This window comes from Macadamia integrifolia, unplaced genomic scaffold (genome assembly GCF_013358625.1).
Source record: "Macadamia integrifolia cultivar HAES 741 unplaced genomic scaffold, SCU_Mint_v3 scaffold910, whole genome shotgun sequence".
NCBI lineage: Eukaryota > Viridiplantae > Streptophyta > Magnoliopsida > Proteales > Proteaceae > Macadamia > Macadamia integrifolia.
In genome coordinates this window covers 216,951-240,775 of record NW_024870580.1, presented here as the reverse complement: position 1 = coordinate 240,775, position 23,825 = coordinate 216,951, and the positions used below count along the sequence as shown (strand labels likewise).

The 23,825-nt window shown below is 39.8% G+C and overlaps 3 protein-coding genes across 7 annotated transcripts; 1 reads left to right on the top strand and 2 right to left on the bottom strand.

Annotated features, from left to right (window-relative positions):
* Positions 1-7,489: 7,489 nt before the first annotated feature.
* LOC122070414 lies at positions 7,490-8,451 on the bottom strand. Its single transcript, XM_042634552.1, has 2 exons — positions 8,266-8,451; positions 7,490-8,175 (listed from the first exon to the last, which is right to left on the bottom strand). The coding sequence occupies exons 1-2, from the start codon at positions 8,317-8,319 to the stop codon at positions 7,924-7,926; spliced, it is 306 nt and encodes a 101-aa protein (XP_042490486.1). The 5' UTR covers positions 8,320-8,451; the 3' UTR covers positions 7,490-7,923.
* A 2,605-nt stretch (positions 8,452-11,056) lies between these two features.
* LOC122070416 (pentatricopeptide repeat-containing protein At2g22410, mitochondrial-like) lies at positions 11,057-23,579 on the top strand. Of its 5 annotated transcripts, none has more exons than XR_006137777.1 (4): positions 11,057-13,153; positions 14,624-14,731; positions 22,661-23,195; positions 23,292-23,325. XR_006137777.1 is itself a non-coding variant. In XM_042634554.1 (3 exons), the coding sequence occupies exons 1-3, from the start codon at positions 11,126-11,128 to the stop codon at positions 23,349-23,351; spliced, it is 2,202 nt and encodes a 733-aa protein (XP_042490488.1). In that variant the 5' UTR covers positions 11,057-11,125; the 3' UTR covers positions 23,352-23,579. The 5 variants fall into 5 exon arrangements, 2 of the variants coding, with proteins under 2 accessions (XP_042490488.1, XP_042490489.1); XR_006137776.1 differs by having other exon boundaries at positions 23,286-23,325; XR_006137778.1 differs by lacking the exon at positions 22,661-23,195 and having other exon boundaries at positions 11,057-14,397; positions 23,286-23,325.
* LOC122070415 (single-stranded DNA-binding protein, mitochondrial-like) lies at positions 20,504-21,166 on the bottom strand. Its single transcript, XM_042634553.1, has 2 exons — positions 21,163-21,166; positions 20,504-20,976 (listed from the first exon to the last, which is right to left on the bottom strand). Exons 1-2 carry the CDS (start codon positions 21,164-21,166, stop codon positions 20,510-20,512), a joined length of 471 nt encoding a protein of 156 aa, XP_042490487.1. The 3' UTR covers positions 20,504-20,509.
* Positions 23,580-23,825: the final 246 nt, after the last annotated feature.

Sequence of the window (23,825 nt, the reverse complement as noted above, 5' to 3'; positions counted from 1 at the left end):
TTCTTCACACCTTCGAGGTCCTATAGGATGGTTCTAACCTAGATCTAGGTTAGATTCAAGTGAGGGAAACCATCTTACCTTCTTTTCCCAAAAATGATTTCAAACCCTTCAAATCACTTCCAACTCACAATGCTTCTTCTACCTTGTCAATATCTCTTCAAATCCTTCAAGATCAACATATAAATCATCTATTAAACCTTAGATTCATCATTTCAAAGGGTATTTACAAGATCTCAAGAAACCATACTCGAATCAAGGGTTTAAAGCTTGGGTATGGTGAATGTTCATAAAACCCAACTTTTCTTCCCTCCAACTGTAGATCTAGAGTTGAAGATTACTCTCCCGGCACCGGAATGGCAAGATCGAGCTTCGGCGCCACTGAAATCCTTCCTTTCTTCCTCTTCCTTTCTTCCTCCCTTTCTTTTCTCTCTCCTCTTTACTTTTCTCACCAAACGTACGAGGGTAATAAATGGAAAGAAAAGAAAGCATAAAGCCTTATATACTATTCCTAATTAAGTGAATAGTGCTCTTGGATGGGTCACTCAGGTGGGTGCACCCACCTGTCCTACCCACCTGAGAGCCAAGACTTGGGATTTTGACCGGGTTCGGACCTCGGCGCGAACCCCACCCCAGGCCTATGATGTAGCATACGTATATACCTTAAAATACGGATATAATACCTATTTTATCCGTACATAGCCTTATGGTAGGTGCACGTACACGGTTTGGGCACTCCCGTCTCTTCTGGCACTGGCTCGGACTTGTCGGGCCAGCCGGTGTTTAAGGTCACCCGTGCCATCATAGCCCATAAGGAACCCGCTCTAATATCCTCTGGCTCGGTTCCTGTACGGTTAAATTGGTTCAACCGCAAAATCAGACCGGGTTTAAGAAGCGGGGTATTACAAGTACGATTGGCCCTCTTGAATGTACCACCGGGGTTGCCGACTGTCCTACATGACTCGTCGGGCGTTATGTCTAACCGCCACAGTGACCCGACGACCGCGACCACTGCTTCCCCCCAAATGATAATCCAACACCTCAACCCCTGTTGGGAAGGGTCGTAGCACGGGATGGTGAAAATCCTAATACCGCATGCTCCTATATGATATTAGTATGATTGCATAGTGCCACCGTGTCCCATTCCACAGGCCACCAATGCATTCGTTTCTAAGCCGACTACGACATCTAGTCTATCAATGCATTATGCACAATGATGTCCACATTCAACATATAAACATCTCATTCAATTGGCGTTTGAAAAGTAAACATAGCACATATGCACATCAATGTGTGGAATGACTAATCTACATGGCATATTCATGATGACATGACTAGATTAGATATAATTAAATGAATGCCAAACAATGCCTTGAAACAAGGCCAAACATCCTCTCCCCACTTACTTGTAGCGTACAAGGATTCCCGCTCGGTACGGGTGAGATCCGGTGCGAATCAGGTAGGATTTGGTGAACCTAACATAATTGAGCGGGGTTAGTACTTCACCATTTTAGGATCAAAATTAATGAAATACAATGTCAAAATCGTGTTTAGAACGTCAAAATAAGGTCACACGTCCGATTTGAGTTCGATCGGACATAAGGATCAACTTCTGGCCACACGGGTGGGTCAGACAGGTGGGTAGTCTGGCCCACCGGTCCTACCCACCGATTGGGACCGGCGGGTAGGGGCCCGCCCGTATGGCCCACCGATTGTACCCGCCGGTTGGGCCAGGGGCCCTTGCTAGGACCGACGGGTAGGGGCCCGCCGGTAGGGCCCGCCGGTTGGGCCCGAAGGCCCCCTGCCTTCTCAGGTGGGTACCCACAGGCGGGTAGGGGCCCATCGGTTGTACCCACCGGTCTTGGCGGGAAACACCCTGTTTCTTCCCAACTTTCTCCATTCTTTGAGGATTCAAATGGGGCTTTTCCCCACCCATTCTTCACACCTTCAAGGTCCTATAGGATGGTTCTAACCTAGATCTAGGTTAGATTCAAGTGATGGGAAACCATCTTACCTTCTTTGCTCAAGAACGACTTCAAACCCTCCAAATCACTTCAAACTCACAATGCTTCTTCCACCTTGTCAATGTCTCTTCAAATCCTTCAAGATCAACACATAAATCATCTATTAAACCTTAGATTCATCATTTCAAAGGGGATTTACAAGATCTCAAGAAACCATACTCAAATCAAGGGTTTAAAGCCTGGGTATGGTGAATGTTCACAAAACCCAACTTTCTTACCTCTAACTGTAGATCTAGAGTTGAAGATCACTCTCCCGGCGCCGGAATGGGAAGATCAAGTTTCGGCGCCGCTGAAATCCTTCCTTTCTTCCTCTTCCTTCTCTTCCCTTCTTCTTCCCTTTCTTTTCTCTCTCCTCTTTACTTTCCTCACCAACGTACGGGTGACATAAATGGAAAGAAAAGAAACATAAAGCTATATATACAATTTCTAATTAAGTGAATAGTGCACATGGATGGGTCACTCAGGTGGGTGGGTGCACCCACCTGTCCTACCCACCTGAGGGCCAAAACTTGAGGATTTTGACCGGGTTCGGGCCTCGGCGCGAACCCCACCCCTGGCATACGATGTAGCATATGTATATACCTTAAAATACGGCTACAATACCTGCTTTATCCGTACATAGCCTTATGGTAGGTGCATGTGCACGGCTTGGGCACTCCCGTCTCTTCTGGCACTGGCTCTAACTTGTCGGGCCAGCCGGTGTTTAAGGTCACCCGTGCCATCATAGCCCATAAGGAACCCGCTTTAACTCCCTCTGGTTCGGTTCCTGCACGGTTAAACCGATTCAACCGCGAAATCAGACCGGGTTTAAGGAGCAGGGTATTACATTTAGTATGGGCTTCTTCTCTTCTTGTTGGCATATCATCCGTAAAGATCTCATCCTTGTTGTTAGGAGCTTCTTACTTTGCCCAAACCAAATTGGGGAAATCAACCCAAAAAAGAGGGTGCCAATTCGATGAATGATTTAGACCCATCTCTCTCTGCAATCTTCTCTACAAATTCATTATCAAAATCCTTGCTAATAGGATTTAGAAAGTGATAGATTCCCTGGTTAGTCCAAATCAGTCTGTGTTCATTGCTGGTAGATGCATAGTAGATAATATCATTCTCTACCATGAGATTATAAGGAGTTTTGATCATAAATCTCACTCCTTTGTTGCTCTCCTCAAGATTGATATCCATAAGGCATTTGACACTATTAGCTAGGATTTTATCTCAAAAGTCCTGCTTCACATGTCATTTCCCCCTTCCTTTTTCCATTGGATCCATTACTGTATATCCTCCCCCAGATTCTCTGTCCTAATCAATGGCATCCCTACCGACTACTTCGTCTCTTCCAAGGGTATCCAACAAGGTTTCCCCCTCTCCTTTTCTCTTCTCCCTCTCTCTGGAAGTTCTCTCCTGCTCCATCCAATCTGCCACTGACTTGCATCTGATCTCCCCCATCCTGAAGTGCAAATCCATGCGCCTCACTCATCTTGCCTTTGCTGATGACATCATGATCTCTATTTCTTCTATCATGGATTCCCTCCACTCCTTTGAATTCCTTTCGGGTCTCCGTATCAACCTCGACAAGTCCAACCTCTTCCTTTCGGGTATCTTTAAAGCTACCCAGGATCTCCTCCTCCAGATCACGGGGTTCTCTTAAGGGTCCCTCCCGGTCAAGTGCCTTGGTCTCCCCCTCATCTCCTCTAGGCTCTCGGTTCATCATTGCATCCCCTTGCTTGACCTCCTAAGGAAGAGGCTTCAGCTTTGGAAAGCCAAGCTTCTTTCCTATACTAGGCGTCTCATCCTCATTAGATCAGTTCTCCAGTCCATGTATCTCTATTGGTCTGGTATATATGGTCTCCCTTCTTTAACCATCAAATTCATTGAAAGACTCCTCTATTCCTTCCTCTGAAAGGGGACTGATACTTCTAGGTTTCTTCACCCCATCTCCTAGGATAAGGTCTGTCTCCCCAAATCTGAAGGAGGTCTGGGTATTAAGAAAATCAAAGAAGTCAACTCTGTGGGTATCCTTAAGCTCATCTGGAAAATTATTTCTAAGCAGAAAAGCATCTGGATTGATTGGATCCAATCTTCCCTTCTTAAAAACAATTCCCTTTGAACTACCCCCATCCCCGCGGATGCCTCTTGGATTTGGAAGAAAACTCTCAACTTCCATCCTCTTGCTCTCATTGCCATTACCTTCTTTTGATCCGTGGCACCCTTCTGGCACTCTCTCCTCTGTGATCACGCCTAGAATTATCCATTCCACGGGTCTTTCCTGGTCTGCCCCTATCTCCTTTATTCTCTCCCCTCTCGATTGTTCTCCCCCTTTCCTCCCCCCTCGCTGACCTCTGGTCCTCCCTTCCCCCCATCCCCCTTGGGCATTGGGGAAGAGATGATAAATGCATCTGGCTCCCTTCTTCCACTAGGATATTCTCTTCTACTTTTGCTTGATCCTTTGTCAGATCCTCTAGCCCTACTATTTCTTGGCGTAATCTCAACTGGTTCAAAGGCCACATCCCACATCGCAACTTCACATTCTGGAGGTGTCTCTCTAACTTCTTTCCCACCCAAGCTTTTTTCTCTCCTCTTGTCACACATCCTTGTCAATCCCTCCTGCTGCCTCTACTCCAATGTCCTTGAAGACTCCCCTCACCTCTTATTTTTTTTGCCCCTTCTCTTCCTCTGTCTAGAAGAAAGTCCTCTCTAGATGTTGGCCTTCCCAAAGACCTATTCTCCCTTTGGATAGGGAATCTATTTGGGTTGATATGACCTTTATGGGCACCACTATTTGTGATACTATTGGCAAGCTTTCCTTCTCTGCTGCCATCAATCACCTCTGGATGAAGCACAACATCCATAGATGGCCATCCCAATCAAGTCCCTGGGACAAGATTTGGAAGGCCATCTTCTTTGATGTTTTCTCCAAAATCCGCTCATTTCATCATAGGTCTGTCTCCAATTTCCTTAGGAATGCACATTATTGCCTCCTGGAACCTCCCTACTGGCACCGGCACGGGCACCGGCACGGCACCGGCACCATTCCCACTTCTTGACCCCCCTTTTTTGATGTATACCTTTATCTTTTTGGCTTGTGTGTTGGCTTTGTGCCTTGCCTTTTGTTGCTAATTTTATTTGTCCCTTGTGGCTGGCTTCTCCCTTTTGGTTGAAGTCTCCCCCCCCCTTTTTCTCCCTTTGTATATTCTTTCTCCTCTTTGGTTATTAATTTATTTAATTATCCAAAAAAAAAAACTTTTTAGAAAATTGACGCAATAAAACGTGCACGGTAGTGATACAATATGTTTTTTTTTACGATTGCTATGTAAAAATATGGGAGCAAAAATATGGGTTTATTTTGGTATTAAGAATGAATTAAAACTAGTTATTTACAACTAAATTTTAACATCCCATGCTCTCATGAACACCTAAATCCAATCTAGCTTTCCAATTAGGGATCATTTCTCAATTTTGTTTGTTTTATATCTAATATTAATTAAGTTTAATCATGTATGTCATAGCCAATGTTGATAGGTGATCCATCAACCACTTTCTATCATAGTAAATAATAGCATATATTTATCATAATAATAATAATAATAATTATAATAGCATGTGCATAATCATTTAACAAATTAAAATATCATCATTGATACTATCTTATCAAACAAGAAAATCCATATAACCCCTACTAATGTGGATTCGTATTCGAAAACCAGAATCCGATCACGTATAGGTTCATTTAGATATTCAATAATTCAATTGTAATAACCAATGGTAGATTCATAATTAAGGTAAGACTTTAAATTGTGTGGCAAAATTATACTTAAGTAGACTTAATAGGCTAATGGATAGGAACAAAAGGGTGGACACATAAGGTTCTTGATTGATAGAATTAGAATAAGCTTGAAATGAAGTTAACTAAAGGGTATAAGGTAATAAAGGAGAGAGAGAGTGGCAATATGGAAAGAGGGGGTGGAATTAATAAAATAAGAAAGGAAGATGCGTGTCATCCACATTTTTTCTCAAAATTGAGAAACCTATAGAAGGGAGAAATGTCGTTTTGACTTTTGGGGTTGAATTTTTTTTTTTTTTTTTTTGTTTCCAAACTAAATGTATTGATAAGAATAAAACGTATTATACGTGTTTAAAACATGTATACTACGGATACCTATAAAATACACGTATAATATAGATTTTTTGGATTAATACGCCAAATTATGACTTTTTGATTGAAAAGTACAGATATGATAAAAATCCACGTATTATACACTAATTTACTAACTATGGTCTATATCTTGTAGTCACGTGCTGGGCTTGGTAAGCCCTTTTTTGGGCATATATTGGCGAGGAAAACCCATTGGAATCTTAGGCCGAACGACCTGAGTTGAGTGGCTTGATTGCCGAGCTACTTATCCTGATCGGCAGGTTGTACACGTAGCTCTATTCAACAAGTGAATACTCGGGATCTGTCATTCGATCAAGGAACTAATGTAGTCGAGCTTTAGTGATTTGGATAGCCGAGCAGTAGAACATTCATGTAATGCCCTCCCTATATTGGTGCTTGCTTAGCCATTTGGTTGTTAAAGTCCCTTTGGTTTGGCCGGTCTGTTTCGGGTCTAGTTGTCTACTTTAGACTAGATGGACAACCTTGTTGGGCCTAGGCCATTTGCCAAGACTCACATATTTTGGGCCCACTGCTGGTTCGATCCTATTTCAGCATATGCCCTTGATGGTTATATAGTTTTACCACAACAATTAGGATTAATAATGGAGGAATAAACAAGGAATATATTGACAATTAAATGGTTCCTACATATAAGAATATAAATATTTATATATTTAATTACAAGCATGTATCATATTAACATATTTACCTTGAAAAAAGGGTAGTATTTCGAGTTCTGTTCAATCTCTACCGGTATCATACTGACGTCTGGTGACTTGATTTTCTCCTTAGCCAGGCGTTGCATTACAATCAAGAAAACATTGAATGTTCGACTAATTGTTTCTCCTAAGTGGTTGAAATGATTTTGGGTGTCCCTATTACTTGAACCCTTCCCAACAATCCATAGGAACATTCCAAGTTGTTCATCCACTCGGATGTTGGTCGTGTCTTTCAACACATAGGTTGAGGAAGACATGACATTCCATCCTAAACTCTTCATAACATCTGTTGGCATGCTCATTCAATATCTCATGCATCATGACAGCACCTGGAAATATACTATCCCTATATGGTTCCCTAATATATACAACCTCACTCAGTAATTGCATTCCCATGTGAATGATCATATCCTCTGCATCACTAGAAGTTTCACATAATGCATTTGACATAACTGCAATAAATTGAAAACTACTTATCAATTTCAAACAAATAATTATAAAACATAACAATCTGACACATCGTCTCAACCCAAAACACATGTTCAACATTACACACATCAATAAAAAAAATAAAAAAAATAAAACACAAGTAGCCATTATCGAAAGTATTATCCTGAATCCAAAATTATCAAAAGTAGCATTCAAACACAACCATGATAAAACAGTAGAATTAGACAAAGGGCCCATTGCCCCTAAACTAATCCAAGGCATCTAAAAGCCAAGTCCTCTCAACAGGCTCTGCACAGACAAACAACTCCCTCCAACTAGGATCAACACACATACGACTGGTGGCCTTTAAGTATGTCTCATTTGACATATCAGATATGGAGGATAATACCGCCTCACATGCACTCACACTAAAATCTTGAGGACGAGATGCACCTTCCCCATCACGAACAGGAGATGTAACGAAAGTACTGGATGCTTTCTCAATTTTGATGGATAAATATTTCCCATACAAGTCCTTGACATGGCTATCTCCCTTATTGGTACTCTTTTTTGTTCGTCTCGTGGGTGTCCTATCAAGATTTCACTTTGTGGTGGTTTGAGTTGGAGTAGGAATATCCTCATGGAAGGGGTCAATTATGCCTAAATGCACCAGGGTACTAGGAGATTCAAAGACTTGCTCAATATCAACAGTATTATAAGCTTCGATGTCATCCAAATCTTGTGCACTATCAACCCCTAAATTTCCTTTAGCATAGGCATCCGCAAATATCATGCACAAATCTGGCCAGTTGTTTAGTCCATACTTCTTGTATTTCAACCAACCTGGATTTGCCTGCATAAGTAGTCATTGTATATTTCAGATGTTCTACTCATGTCAATCTAATTTTGAAATAATTCAACTAGCCAGTGAGATCTATTGTACCTGTATTGCCTTATCCCATACGGACTCATCATCAACTGTGACTGATTTTGTCATTGAGTTCCACCCAAATCCAGTTGTATCAAGTAGTCTCTTGAATTGATGCTACTCGTGTTTCAACTTGTTCATATTGTTGCGTAATTGTTCTCTCCCAACTGTACGATTTAAAGCCTTATAAAATTGCTTTGTAATGTCCTCCCATCCAGTTTTGTTAAATGAATTACCAGATTTGTGACTATTTTTTACAGCTTCTTTCATTGCCTCAATGAAAACAATGGTCTCAAGTTCTGACCACTTAAGCAGGGATACTACTTCCAGAATAATAGCTAGACATTATAAATTAGCGTAAAAAGTTAGCATACTGGGTTATTATACATTCTTCAATAATACAAGATTATAAATCAATACAATTTTGAGATAGAAAGCCCAATATGTATCTTAAACTTCAATTCAGTTGTCATCAATTAGCTTAACCAATAATGTTTCCTTTTCTAATTCATTCTGAATAATAAAGACAAAGCACTAAAAAAAAAAAAGAAATAACAAAGCTTATCTTCTAAATATGATACAAACATTTGTAAATAAAACTTACATGCATGCAAAAAATCAACTTTGAAAAGTTTCCCAGAATTACAATTTCTTGTACTAAAGAAACAAAAAGTAATATAAGCAACATAAGACAAAGATCTTCCAATCTGGTATCCATCCAGTGAAAGGGTTCAATCTTGGGTATTGGCCTTGAGAGTGATTTACCTCTTCTCCTAATATGTACTTTACTTTTCTCTCTTAAAGAGTATGGTTGGTTATGTTCATGGACTTCCTTTAGCTCTTGAGATTTTAGGTTCTTTTCTATTTAATAAAAGCATTCTTGAATCAAGTTACTATACAGGAAAAATGTGCCTTAGAAATTACAACCTACCAGTATTTTGGCCCCATCTCTCTTGAAGCACATCACATTTGCTAGGCATTGGGTTCACCAGATAGGTAATAAGAAAATCTATCCATGAGATTAAGTTTTGGTGATTTTTACTGAAATTGAACTCTTCACGTTTATATCGATGAAATCATCAAACCAGTTTTTGTTTCTGTCCTAAATATTTGATATTTCCAAACGCAACTTGTAAAAATTTGGTTCGACAAACAATACTGGTAACAAAATCAAGCAAAAAGCCCAGTTTTGACCCCAAAATAATAAGGGCTAAAGAGAAGGGTTGAGAGTAATACTCAGACCCAACTTAAAATTTTCAAAATTTAAAAGAGTCGACTCAAATTTAGAATACCAAAAAAATGAAGTTCAAACTAACTCGGGATAAAGTAAAACTAACAATACTCAAATCTGAATCCCAACTACTTAGGGTGAAAAATTCAAAAGCACTTTCAGTATTGCATAATTGCAGAAGTCTTACACACATGGTTCCAAGAGAGATAACCCTAGTAAGCATTGAAAAACATCAATAAGGTACAAGTGAGCACATGAGCAGAATGGCAGTGAATCGATAACATTAACATATGATAAACAAATATGCAGAAGTCCTAACACATGGTTCCAGGGGAGGTAACCCTACTAAGCATCGGAGATGAAAAACAATAAGGTACAAGTGAGTACATGAGCAGAATGGCAGTGAATTGATATCATTAACATATAATCAATATAGAAGTAGGATCCTAAGAGAATAATTTTGATTCAAACCATGCATCTAACTGAAAGCATTGTATGCATTTGATTTCAGAAAATCACAACAATATATTAGCAAAAAGAATGAGCTCAAGTCATATGCAATCGAGTGGAACATAGTAAGGCAATCTTGCTACTCTAAAAAAAGGGTAAAGCAAAGAAGAAAAGTGCAGAATCAAAGAGGCGATGAAATTCCAAAAACCAATCATTTATATAGAGAATAGTAATAATCGGCAAATACCCATAACCCAATCATATAAAGATACAACGATCATGTAATAGACAACCCATAGAAGAGAAAAGAAAATTTTAGACAACAATCATGTAATAGACAAGGCACAGAAGAGAAAAGAAAAATTTAGAGGGATTGACCACAGAAAAGCCTCTGTTACACATAAAAATCAACACTTTTAGGGTTCAATCCGCTAGTAGAAAACCCAATCAACAAAAACCCACAAACGGCTCCAAGGGTATGCATACCTGTTTGAACGAAAACGAGCAGATATCTAGGTTGAAAACTTGCAAAGATCTGGTCTTCATAGATGAGATCTGAGAAGATGTGATCAACAAGCAGAGTCGAGCAGTGGAGTTCTCCCTTGAGAAGAACGATGCAAGAACCTTCTGGTTTGTAAAAAAACCCAAAAAATGTTAGGGTTTGTGTGAAATAGAGAAGAGGAAAGAAGAAGAAGAAGAATGAAGGTGAAGAACAAAGAAGAAGAAGAAAGCGATCGTACCTGCTGTGTCAAGGATTCGAGGTCGAGTTGCTTCTCCAGTAATAGGTCTTCTTCTTTCTCCAGCTCTGTGTGCGCAAAGGTGAAAGGGAGAGGTGAAAGGAGGCGAGGGTGTATTATTGGAACGAAAGTTTCTTTTTTAACAAGTTTGGAACGAAACTGTCAGACGGAACGACAAATGTCTTTCCACTTTCAAATCTTTTTTTTTCTAACTTTTGGTTCATAAAAACAGAAACACATCATATGGTTGCCAAATAGATTTTTACGTTTTTTCGTTCCAATAGAACGAAAAAATGGTGAAAACGTTTTTTTAGAACGATACCAAACGGGCCCTTATTCATTCGTACGAAAGAGGGATGTTCACGATTAACAAGGTTCCACTGCCAAAATTTGAATGTTAGCTCGGAAATAGAATTCCACATGAGAGATCCACATTCTGCTTTGTTCTTGGATTCATATGCTTCAACTTCTTCTCTCTTCCTTGTCTCGTCTCCCCTTTTCGTTGGCTCGCAGGAAATCCCAAACCATTCTCAGCAGGTTCAGGCCATTGTGTACTATTCCTCTCCAGAAACCAAAATGGATCTCCAACACCGCTCTGATCATTACAAATCCACTTCTCTTAACCCTTGAATCTTGCAATTCAATGTCAGAATTGAAGCAAATCCAGGCCCAGATGACTCGAACTGGCCTCATAACTCACATTTTCCCGGTTAGCCGGGTTTTATCCTTCTGTGCTCTCTCCGATTCGGGGGACCTCAACCATGCCCGTATCATCTTTACCCAAATTGCAGAACCCAATATTTATATGTGGAATACCATGATCAGGGGTTACTGTAAAGCGAAGAGTCCTGACTTGGGTTTCTTTCTGTTTCGCCGTATGGTCAGAGAACAAGTTGACATGGACAGTCGGACATTTGTCTTTGTACTGAAGGCTTGTGAACAGTTCCAGGGAGTTATGGAGGGTGAAGAGCTCCATTGCTTGATCTACAAGATGGGTTGTGATGCCGATTTGCTGATTGGAAATGGGCTTATGCATTTGTATGCAAAACGTGGGTATCTGGGCACTGCCCGTCTTTTGTTCGACGCAAATCTTGAGAGGGATGTTGTTTCTTGGACTACAATGATTAATGGATACGCCCAGAATAACCTTCCAGATGAGGCTTTGAAGCTATTTAATTTGATGTTGCCTAGTGCTGCTACACCCAATGACGTTACTATGGTGGTTGTGCTCTCCGCTTGCTCACAGGCAGGGGATTTGAGCCTGGGTAAATCAATTCATCGTTATATAGAGAAGAAAAATGTGGATTGCAGCCTGAATTTGATGAATGCATTGATGGATATGTATGTTAAATGCGGTTGCTTGGCATCTGCGAAAGAAATCTTTGACAGGATGGAAGCTCGTGATGTTTTCTCGTGGACCACTATGATTAATGGCTATGCCAGAGATGGTAGTTTAGAGTATGCAAGGAAGTTTTTTGATGAGATACCTGAGAGGAATGTTGTATCTTGGAATGCAATGATTTCTGGTTATTCACAGAGAAATCAACCAGAGAAAGCATTGGAACTGTTCCATGAGATGGAGAAAGCGCATGTGGCGCCTATAGAGAGTACTCTAGTTTGTGTGCTTTCTGCCTGTGGTCAATCTGGTTGCTTGGATCTTGGTCAGTGGATTCATTATCACTATGTTGATCAGAAAAGAGTTAAACTTAGTGCAATTATGGCTAATGCATTAATAGACATGTATGCTAAATGTGGGAATATTGATGCGGCTGCAAAAGTTTTCAACATGATGCCAGAAAGGGATTTGGTATCATGGAATTCGATGATTGTTGGGTATGCAGTTCATGGATACGCTGGGCAGGCCCTTAGACTCTTTGATGAAATGAGTAAGGAAATTGTGCCTGATGATATCACATTTGTGGGTGTCTTATCAGCTTGTAGTCATGGTGGGCTGGACATCCAAGGGAAGGAGTACTTTGGGAACATGAGAGGAGTATTTGGTATAGAGCCAAAGGCAGAACATTATGCATGCATGATTGATCTACTTGGCCGAGTTGGGCTTCTGGAAGAGGCGAATAAGTTGATAAAGGGAATGCCCATGGAGCCAGATGAAGCTGCTTGGGGTGCTCTTCTGAATGCGTGTAGAATGCATGGGAATGTGGAGTTGGGTAAACTTGCAGCCGATAAACTTCTGCACCTGGACCCTAAAGATAGTGGGATCTATGCACTACTAGCAAATATGTATGCTGGTAGAAGAAGATGGGATGATGTGAGGATGGTGAGAAGTATGATGAGAGACAGGGGTATAAAGAAGACTCCTGGGAATAGCTTGATAGAAGTGGATGGAAAAATTCATGAATTTTTGGTTGCTGACAAGTCACATCCCCAATCTGAGGAGATATATAACATATTGGATGAAATACTACTGTTGTTAAAGTCAGAAGGCTATGTACCAAATACATCACAATTATTGGGCCTACCTGAGGTTAGTGATGCTGTCTTTCCAACTGCTTGACCAAGCTGCTGTCCACTGTAGTGATTTGGATCTCCATGTCCTCCCCATCAGCCATTCCTGCTGAGGATGGACTATTGAAGAGAATTTTTAGGCAAAGACAAAGGCTCATTTCACACTTCAATACACGCATAGACTGGTACAAACAGGCCGAAAGATGGCGCAGCAAAAGAAAATCATGGCAATGAAAGTTGCTGAAGATATAAAGGGGGGATGTAAAACTATTTTTCTGACCGTCTAGATTGCAAACTGGTCAATAGCCCACATTGGATTACAGTTCTCCAAAGGTCTGATTGGTAATCTGCCTGAAAGTCCTGAAAATCTAAGTTTTGTCCTTCGTGGAATTAGTCCCCTGCTGAGATGGCAAAACCCACATGTAGCTGTCAATCCTAACGTGTTTATTAATGCTGATCTTTACCTATAAAAGACAAAGATCTACACTTGAAATATTAGAGGCCATGAAGGAGGAGGAAGTTCCATATTATGGAGGAAATAAATTGAAGCTACTTTGAAGGTCTTTTTGGTTCAATATTCAGTTCACTTGGTTGATTACCACTGTCTAATGGAGATTTTCTTTAGGACTGCTTCCTATATCTTCCTAACCATCCTAACAAATAGAGAGATCAGATGGTTCTGGTCATCTGAAGCAACCAAAAAGAAAACAAATGAGCTTACATTTGATCAGGTTGATTTTCTACCTAGGACATCTTGGTGATACTCATGCTTTCTGCATCATTTTTTGTGGAGCAGGTAAAAAAAGAAGACAGAATTAGCCCTGGTCATATGCTACAACTAGGATTTCTAACATTTGTTCATGCTCACAAAGAATTTATAAATAAAGAAAGTTTCTGGAGATTGTATAAATATAGAAACTTTTGAGATGTCCTAGAGAGATCAGATGGTTCTGGTAATCTGAAGCAACCTAAAAGAAAACAAATGAGCTTACATTTGATCAGGTTGATTTTCGACCTAGGACATCTTGGTGATACTCATGCTTTCTGCATCATTTTTTTTGTGGAGCAGGTACGAAAAGAAGACAGAATTAGCCCTGGTCATATGCTACAACTAGGATTTCTAACATTTGTTCATGCTCACAAAGAATTTATAAATAAAGAAAGTTTATGGAGAATGTATAAATATAGAAATGTTTGAGAAAGGAATTGATGTTATCTGTGTATGCCATTTCTGGCTCAGGAGTCGCCTTAATTGTCCTTCAGGTACATGATTTGTAAGTGAATATTACTTTTAGTCATGTTATTTTTCTGCATGGATTCTCATTTATTGTATGAGAGCGGGAATCTGACTTTGTAACATGATTAGTACTTAGAAATTTTTTTCCTTAATTTAAAATTATTTTTAAGCTTTATTTGGGATGACATAGTGGAGTCTGTCTTTTGTTTTCAGATAGGATCTGACCCACTGATATTTTGAATATCATTGCAGCAGAATGAAGGGAATGGTCGAGGGAGAGGTACAAGGAGATTGGACTTATGCCCAGGCGAAGTTCAAAGACTTTTACCGAAATCATCCAAAAAATGGGGCTTTCATCAGGTTAGTGGTTCATTCTTTCTGATTGGTTGACCTAGCTTCCATCCAAAAAATATTTCAACAGATTATTGATATTTACTAAAGAATCAAATGCATGCTAAGGATGGGGCTAATGGGCTATTATGAAAGATTTTGAGCAAGCAAACAATTCATCCAAGAGTGGTTCCCTAAAAAGCTTAAGAGAGGAAAGAAAAATTGGATGGGCAGGGATTGGAGGCTCTCAGTACATGGAGCTTCATTACTTTGACATGTATTTCATTCATATGATAGCATTAAGAATCAGGAAGCTTTCAAAAAAGTGAAATTCAATATCATTTAAATCAGAAAATCAAGTAGAAACTTGTTTGTTACTTCTAATTGTTCATACTGTCACTTATGCAAGCATGGAAATTTACCTTTATCTGAAATTCTTCAAACCATGCTTAAGCATACAGTATGAAAGAAAAGAGAAGTCCAAGTGACAGTTGTCACCTCTCTCTCTCTCTCTCAATCACACACACATATATGAACGCACGCACCCTCACACCCACACACATGCGCACATGCAACATGCTGACACCCAAATAGACGTTCATATTTTAGTTCCAGAGAACGAATTTTTTTGCTACTGATTTTGCTAATTCAGAGTAAGATTCTTTTTAAAAAAAGATTTGCACCAGTCACGCATACTGACACTGAGAAATACTTATGGCATTAATAACCATCAAATACCTATATTGTCTTGAAACATTTTAGCCATTAAGTACTTTTTATCTATTATTTCCCAGAAACATGGAGGACCATGCCCCAGCATCACAAGCCCTAAAATACGAGAGGCACCATCTTTTTGCAATATATGTGGTTTGCTTTCAATTATTTTGAACCTCTATTGGGAAACATCAATTTTAACCATTCTCTCTCTTTCTCTCTTTCTCTAAAAGCTCTAGAAACAAAAACTAAGTAATGTCAGGCTAGGTCACAGCTAACCTAACCGCAGATAGGATCAACATGTAACTCCAAAGGAATACCACACACGAAAGTAGGGCAAACCAGAACTATAGTCCTTAACCGATAGGTCACACAAGATCACAGACATGAAGCCATCGATCATTAAGGACTATGGGATGAACTACACCACAGGAAATCAGCCTGAGATGATGGCTGAGACAGATTCTGGAACACTTCTTGAATTAGGGCAGAAATTGGGAGATTTTGATTTCTCTGAGGTCTGATCTCAGAACTCCACCAAAGGCTGGTTGGGTGCCCCCTTTTTGTGCTCCTAAGAAGTGCTCCAAAGCTGAGCTGCAATAGCCTAAGGAGCAGGGAGATATGACGATCAAGTGCTGCCCATAATTTTCTCTCTTCATGTCCTGTTGCAGCTATGAACTGATCAGCTATTTTGGTGCCTGCTGGTTGGTCTTCAAAGTGGCCTCAACTGGTCTCAATCAAGATTTTAATGACTTAGAAATAACAGAAATAAAGGGGGAAAGTAATTTATGGAAGGATGAGAAGGGTGAAGAAGAAGAAAGATTGGATAAGACTCTTACCCTCGTCTCCCTTTGGGTATCTCAGCCCTCAATTGGTTAGGCATCTCACCCACTCAGTCAACTCTCTCAGTCCATGAAGAAAACTTTGTCACACGCTGCCCTCAATATGTCACAGGTATGCCGGCATTGGACACCTCACCGCATCTAGTTAGCCTACTTTTCCCCAAGATCCAGAGCCTGAGTAGTTCACAACACCACAATGTACAACTATAGATCTGAGGTCTCACGCATACCAGAGTTACAAAATAGAATCCATAACCATCCAGTGTTTCTAAGTGATACCATAATTACAATTATCCATATATTACAGTCATCCATAATAATTTATAACCAAAAAAATATATACACAAAATATAATGAATCCATATAACCTAATCCGTCAGTGGGCTCAGTCTAAGAAAAGTGAAATCCTCGCAGAAGCATGTATATACACAAAAAGAATAGTCAGTGGTAGATCTACTCAGAAATAATGGCCTCCATAGGCAAAGTCGTCGCAATCACAGGTGGGTCCGTGGTCGAGTTCATCTTCCTAAATATAAGCCAAGTGATCCATGGCCATTGCCTCATGATCAATGTTGGAAGTCGGCAAAATACCGCCTTCGTCATCTAGAGGATCAAAGTAAAGGGGGGTGAGCACGTCATGCTCAGTGAGAGGGTGGGGGCAAGCAAGCACACACAATACATATGATGCGATGCATGCTCCACACAGATAAATGATGCTCATGAGTCCATTTATTAAACTACACTACTCCCTAGTCCATTACTAAGTCTGATCATATGGGTATAGTGCTACGCAACATACGTGTATTCCCTACCTGTACGTTAGGCCTTAGGAATACAAGCTTGTTGCAGGCAGGAGTCAGCCAGTCCCTGTCAGAGCTTCGGTCCCCCGGCTAACCCCTAATTAGTAACCTCGTAAATAAAATCAGCCATACAGTATGTTGTATCCTGTCCTCATCCATCTCAGGTACAGTACGTCGTACCACGGAAAGGGCACTGTTGATCAGGCAGCCACAGATGTAGGGATTAGTCCGTACCTATCCCCCTACGGACAAATGGTTTTAGCACTTGGGGTAGTGATATCCTAACCCAACATACTACATGATGCACAATCATTCATCACCTTGATACACACATCTTGGACACCTGCCAGTGTCCCAGCTTACCTGACTTACCTTTCTCAATTTCTTGTCCACCAGAATAGAGATTTTCAGAATAAAAGATATAATGCACATACACACAATGCATGAACATTGAATGTAGGCAAAACGAAAAAATAAAGAAACACTCCTAAAAAAGTCAAGGCACCCACTCACTTTGGTACTTAGAGTTAGAAGAATTCCCCTTTTGCACTGGATAGATTTCCACACTGCTAATCAAACTCCATATTCCAGAACATGTTTACATCATTAAGAATATAATTAAATTTCATGATCAATCTAATTCAGATAGGGTTATTCCTGTCTCCAATTCTTCCTATGTAGGTTCAAAAATTAAAATCCCTTGTCAATCCTGTAGTTGGACATATTGTCCCTCTTTTATGTGTTTTATAGGTCCAATAGGTTTCAGGTCAGTACTACGACCTTTCTGGTCTCTGGAAGCCTAACCGGGTGGAGACAGTGGAGACGACCAGCTGGCCGGTTATCTCCCATTGGTTACTTTAAAATGCACAGAACTCAATTCTGTTGAGTCCTTAGTGTTCTCTGTTATGGTTATTCGGTTTCTATCCCTCTATCTGAGGTTCAAATTTGTAATAGCACATTCAATTCCTTAATTCAACCTTCTTACTAACCCATGTTTGAGCTCCAATTACCAAACTCCATGATGGTGGAATTCAATTCTCCAGAATTTCAGAATTTAACCTAAACTTAAGAAATTCTGCATAATTGAGCTTCTTTTCCCCTTTTATTCTTAATTGAAAATACATACAAGTCAAGGACAACAATCATAGTTTTTAAGGCGGTAAGGCGACGGAGGCGTTTGAGGGTCTTTCGGAGCGCCTTAGCGATAAGGCGGGCATAAAGCGTTGCCTTATTGACTAAAGCGTTCCTGTGTAATTTTTTTATAAAATCAATCTATTTGGCTCAAATCCTAGTTGAATCCCATTACTCATATGTTAAATAAATATTAAAGGTTCAAATTCATACCAATGCAAGATATTCATCAAGAAAACAAATCAATAAAGTGAATAAACTAAGTTTATCTTCATCAATCATCAATCATCAATCATCAATCATCATAACATATTAACATATAATATAAATACATAAGAAAAGAAATAAAAAATACAAGTATTTATTATACTTACTTCTGTGATACCAAAATGAGTGCCTAAGCCCTAAGATCATACACTATATTTCTACTCCTATCAAAGAAGAATGAAGCTCACCGTTGCCGGAGCAAAATAGTCACCTGGATCAGTGGTTCTTCCTTGTTCCTTGATTCCTTCTCAAAGCCCTTTCTTAAAACCCTTGACAAAATCCAAACCCTGTTTATAAATTCTGTTTTTGTTTTGTTTGTTTTGGTTATTTTTGGTGGAGTAAAGTTGATCCCGCACATCTCAAGTCTTAACAAAATCATACACCTACCAATAAAAAATATATATTTGGAATCTTCATCAAGTAATCTTAAAATGTGTTTTAAAAAAAAAAAAAACCCCATAAGGCGCCACTTCACATAAGGCGGAGCATTGCCTTACCATCTCTAGACCGCATTAGTGCCAAGGCGCTAGTAAGGTGACGCCTTAGCAGCGCCTTAATAACTATAATAACAATTACTTGGAAAAATTTACTTGTACGAGGTGCCTATGTTAAAATTCTACTAAAAGTTCCAACTCCATAATTTAAAACTCTATTTTATAGGATTTTGTAATTTTTTCCTTGGTAGCTCTTAATTCAGTCCCTATTCATGTCTGGGTTATTAAGATTACTGAAACCCTAAGTTCCAGTGTTCAATCGGTCATCAATTGAGTCTCTAACAGCCCTTAGGAATTAGGGTTTCTTCTTCTAGGCCACTACACAATACATAGTCTTTGGCTGCTCCCTTAAGGTAAAAGCCCTAACCCTAATTGTCATTCTCATACAGATTTACTGTCCTAGCCTTAGTACAGCAGTACTACACTCACCTGGCTGCAAGCCTGATCCTATCTTCCCCTTAGATAGGTAAGCTCCCTCTTAATTTCTCTCTCTTCTCTTTCTTCCTTCTTTTCTTTCTTTACCTTCTTCTTTCTCTCTTCTTCTTCTTGCTGCGTACAACAAGTAATGGGTTTGGAGAGGGTATTCGGACACTCGAAGCCCCTTTTAAACCTCCCGATTTAAGCTTAAGGCTTAGTTGGGTGGAGATATAATATATATATATATATATAGAGAGAGAGAGAGAGAGAGGAAATTACACTCCCCTCCCCTGTATGTTTCAAGTATTACATAAACCTCTCCTACGAAGTTTGAAATTACACTCCCTTCCCTTCTAAGTTCTAGATCTATCAACTGTACCCTAACCATGAGTGAGGAACCATTAAGTGTATTACACTTTTTCCATAAACCCCAAAATACCCTTAGTCTATAGGAGATGACGAATTTGCCCCCAACTTATTATCGTCTTCTTCCTTGAGAAGAAGATGGAGGGTTTACACTCCAAACTTCTACTCTTCATTCCTCCTTGGTTCTGAACTCTGAAATCGAAGATTTTGGCGATCGAAGGTGGTTCATCTCGTTGGCGATCGAAGATATTACATCTCGTTGAAGATCAGATTTATCAATCGATGAAGATCGAAGTCTAAGGTTAGAATAAATCGCAGATTTGGGAGAGTTAGGGCTTCGGAGGACTCTCCATCAATTTTCTCACTCTTCTTTTTTTCCCAATTTTTTCTCTTCTCTCTCTCCCTCTTTTATAGGAAACTGAACTGTTTTGGAACCGTTTTTGAAAAAAGAAGCTTTTGATTTTATCGTCTCTGGCATTGATTCTGTTGATAATCCTATCTTAAACTTGAATCCCAATGCAAAAAAAATTCTTCCCATCTCCTCTCATTTTACTCCGAAGTAGAAATAGATGCAGAACATAAAAAAAGGCAGAAGAGTACACAATGAATTTTGGTCTTTTTGTGAAGGTAATTCAAACAAATAATGTGTACAAAGGATTGCTGTGTGCAGCTACTTTTGGAAACTCTTTGAGATCTGGCTTATTGCAAGTCTTTGTGTTTGTGGTATTTACCCTCCATAATGACGAATCAATGTCAAAGAATTTTCCAACCTTCATTTTAGTAGTAGCCCACGCCTCTCAAGTCCTCCATTTGTGTTGGTTCGTTGTCATCTCCATCTTTACTGAGAAATACAACACGACCATCTCTACGAATTGCAATCTCTCTAAGACGCCTAACGAGACCTGTTATTGGATCACTAAATATTTTGGCCTCCAAATTCCCCTCGACATAGAAGATAGACCCGGGTTTGACTTGCTTCAAAGCAAGCCCTCCCAATCTCTCTGGGTACATTGCAACTCGATGCCATTGAACAGTGCACCTATTAGCATACTCTTTGGGCTCTTCATTATCAAACGGCCTCTGGTTGTTTCGAATCCCACCAGTCCCAAGCGAAAACAGCGTCACAGGCCTACTGCTCCTCAATTGCTTCTGAATTGGATTCTGCCCAACTTGCCCAATCAAAAGAGAAAGAAACCCACTACAGCAATAATCATAAGAGAAAGAAACCCATCTTTCTTTTTCACCTGAATCATCATTAATGATTCAACTTTTTCAATATGCAATATCAGATATGTGGGTCAGGAAGATCAAACCCTTCTCAAAATATCACAATCTTCTCCAGCAAAAATCTTATCAGAACAGGAATTCAGTTGTGTTGTATATCCTGGGACCTGCCTAAGTGGTCATGGTTTTCTACTCAAAATAAAAACCCATTCTCAAGAACTCTCAGTTTCGTGTTGCATCTCAGGCCAAGAAATTTCAAAAAAAGGGGTGAAGAAAGGGGGGTGGGGTGAAAAGAGGTGGAAAAAAGGGGGGGAAAAAGAGGTGGTCTTACCTTCACAATATCAGCACCTCTCTCCCTCAATAGATTCTGGTGATTGGAGTCGGGCATGAAACCCTCGATCGGCTCAGGGGTCTGATTCTCCCTCCAACGGCTCCAAGAAATCCAAGCAGGTGATCGGCTCAAGCATGAAACCCTCGATCAGCTCTCAAGAGAGTGATTTTTAAAGAAAGGGAAAGGGGGTAAATTAGTCATTTAACATGAACTTCTAACAGAGTTAACAACACAGGGTGCGGTTGTAATTTCAAACTTCACAGGGGGTCTAAGTGTAATACTTGAAACATACTGGGGAGGGGAGTATAATTTCCTCATATATATATTTATACCTTCACATACCTAGTAAGTAATTATTAGTTTAACACACAGGGAAGAAGGGATACGTAGCAGAAAGATGTATGGGGGCCCACAGAACCCAAAATACCAATTCTGCCAAGCCAACCGGGCCGCCTGTTAATTCCAGGCTCACCCACCGGTTGGGATGAATTCAGTCCCTTTTTTATCTAGCCAATTTCCTATCACTCCTAACCCTCAATATAGATTGTATATTACCTATTGGCCCACATTTCTTGCTGGTTCCTCCAACACTGTTGGCATGCTGTACAGGTACAAGTGGGGCACTTTTCCCTTCTTGGCATTCCACTGCTGCCAGCCAAGCCAATATTGGCCGTCTCTTCCTGGTATCCTTGCTTGCCCACAAGTAGGATGGAGAATCAGAGTTAGGGTGTTAAAAACTCTAATTTTTATCAACTCCAACTCTGTGCAAAAGCTTATAATGGTTGGCTCTAAATAGGCTAAGCCCAAAGCCTCAAAAGGAAACTGAAAAAAAATGGAAAGAAAGAAACTTAGAAACTCCTATAAAAGTAATTAACGTTGCTTGTCCTAGACTAAGTAACTAAAAAGGAAAGACAATATACTGTTTTACAAAATAGGAAACAAAGCTAAAAGGAAATGAATCTTCTAGCAACTAGTCCACTCCTTGTAACTTGCTGTCCAAACCATCAAAAACAGTTTAAGAAAATAGAAATTAGTATATAAAACCTAACAACTATTATTAGCATCTAATCCAAGCCAGCTCTCGATATTGGGCCCCAAGATACTGTTTACGTGAACATTACCTGTGTAAACAGTACCCGCGTGAACAGTAACAGCATGAACATTGTTTTTGTATTTTTCTTTTTAGTGTTTTGATGATGATGTCCGTTGCCATTCTTACTTCGGAGGTACTTGATCTCCATGAAGTAGTGGTCTCTGATTGTAATGCTTCAAACCTTCATGACTTATCATACGAGCTTGTTCATAAGGTCTTCAATTTGAAGTAGAGAGAGAAGCATCATTTTTTAATATTGCTGATCTATTTTCTGCTGAAGTACTTCTGCCATTGGAGCATCTGAGAAATTTGATCAGACTAAAGAGCCTGGTACAGTGATGGAGGCAGGACAAGATGTTATGGTTTCTTCATTTTCCTCTGAGGGAGAAGAAGTTTTTAGTGTTCGTTGTCCTACACTCTTCTCTTCCAAAGCAGTTCATGTTACAAAGGCAGATGACACTGCCATTGATGTGATCTATGAGGTCCCAATGCCAATGACTATAAGAACAGATCAGGCAATGATTACAGTATCACTTCTGGTTTGCATATAAAAGATGAAACTTCTCTACAAATCATCTACCATCAATCCAATTACAGCCCCAATACCTATGAAATCACTGAAGAATCAGACGCCCGGGAAATCAGCCAGCAAGAGACAGATGCCAATTCGGATCGCGGTCTTCGGGGACAGCAAAGAGAACAACCAAAACGTGACCTGCTCACACAAGGAACTGAAGGATACATGTAACATAAAATTGGCCAGCTCACAGAAGGAATACTAGGATATGATTATGATAAAAATGATCAAAGAAAATGTGAGGGAAGAAATATTTGTTCTTAGGTTATTTGTTTTGTAAAATTTGTTGTTTGGGTTTCTAAATTGTTCTTTGATATGTTATTGACAGGAACAGCAGTTGGAAAATAAAAGAACAAGAATTGAGGGAAGAAGAGAGATTCAATGGATGGACTAAAACTTTGGATTGGTTCTGATTTGTTTTTGTTGGTGGTGGTACTGACAGTGAGGTTGAAGGCTTGGTTTGCCTCCTTATATTTTTTAGAATTATGACCGATGGAATTCGTCAAATTTATGGAATTATGTACTACTTCTTTCTCTTTTGTGCTTAAAGTATGACACGACTCTGATTAACATTAGCCAACTTACAAAATCTGTGCAATATGGAATTCATCAAACTTGGTTTGCCCCCTTTATTTTTTTTGGGCTTATGACCAATGGAATTCGTCAAACTTATGGAATCAGTATGTCGTCAAACTTGGTTGAAAACTAGATTCTTCCTCTTTTGTGCTTAAAGTATGACACCATGTCTCTGATTAAGATGATTGAGGCCATAATTAAGTGCATTTCTGTGGTAGGGAAGTGACAGTAATAAATTTCTCCATAATATTGGACTGGAGTCTATGGTCTCCCCTGCTAAGTGATTAAGATG

Bases quoted from the DNA above. Each gene is read 5' to 3' on its own strand.
- LOC122070414 (XM_042634552.1), bottom strand. From the start codon at position 8,319: ATGACAAAATCAGTCACAGTTGATGATGAGTCCGTATGGGATAAGGCA. The intron at 8,176-8,265 runs GTACAATAGATC...CTACTTATGCAG, and splicing joins TATGGGATAAGGCAATACAG to GCAAATCCAGGTTGGTTGAA.
- LOC122070416 (XM_042634554.1), top strand. From the start codon at position 11,126: ATGCTTCAACTTCTTCTCTCTTCCTTGTCTCGTCTCCCCTTTTCGTTG. The intron at 13,154-14,623 runs GTTAGTGATGCT...ATATCATTGCAG, and splicing joins AATTATTGGGCCTACCTGAG to CAGAATGAAGGGAATGGTCG. The intron at 14,732-23,285 runs GTTAGTGGTTCA...TGTTATTGACAG, and splicing joins AAAAATGGGGCTTTCATCAG to GAACAGCAGTTGGAAAATAA.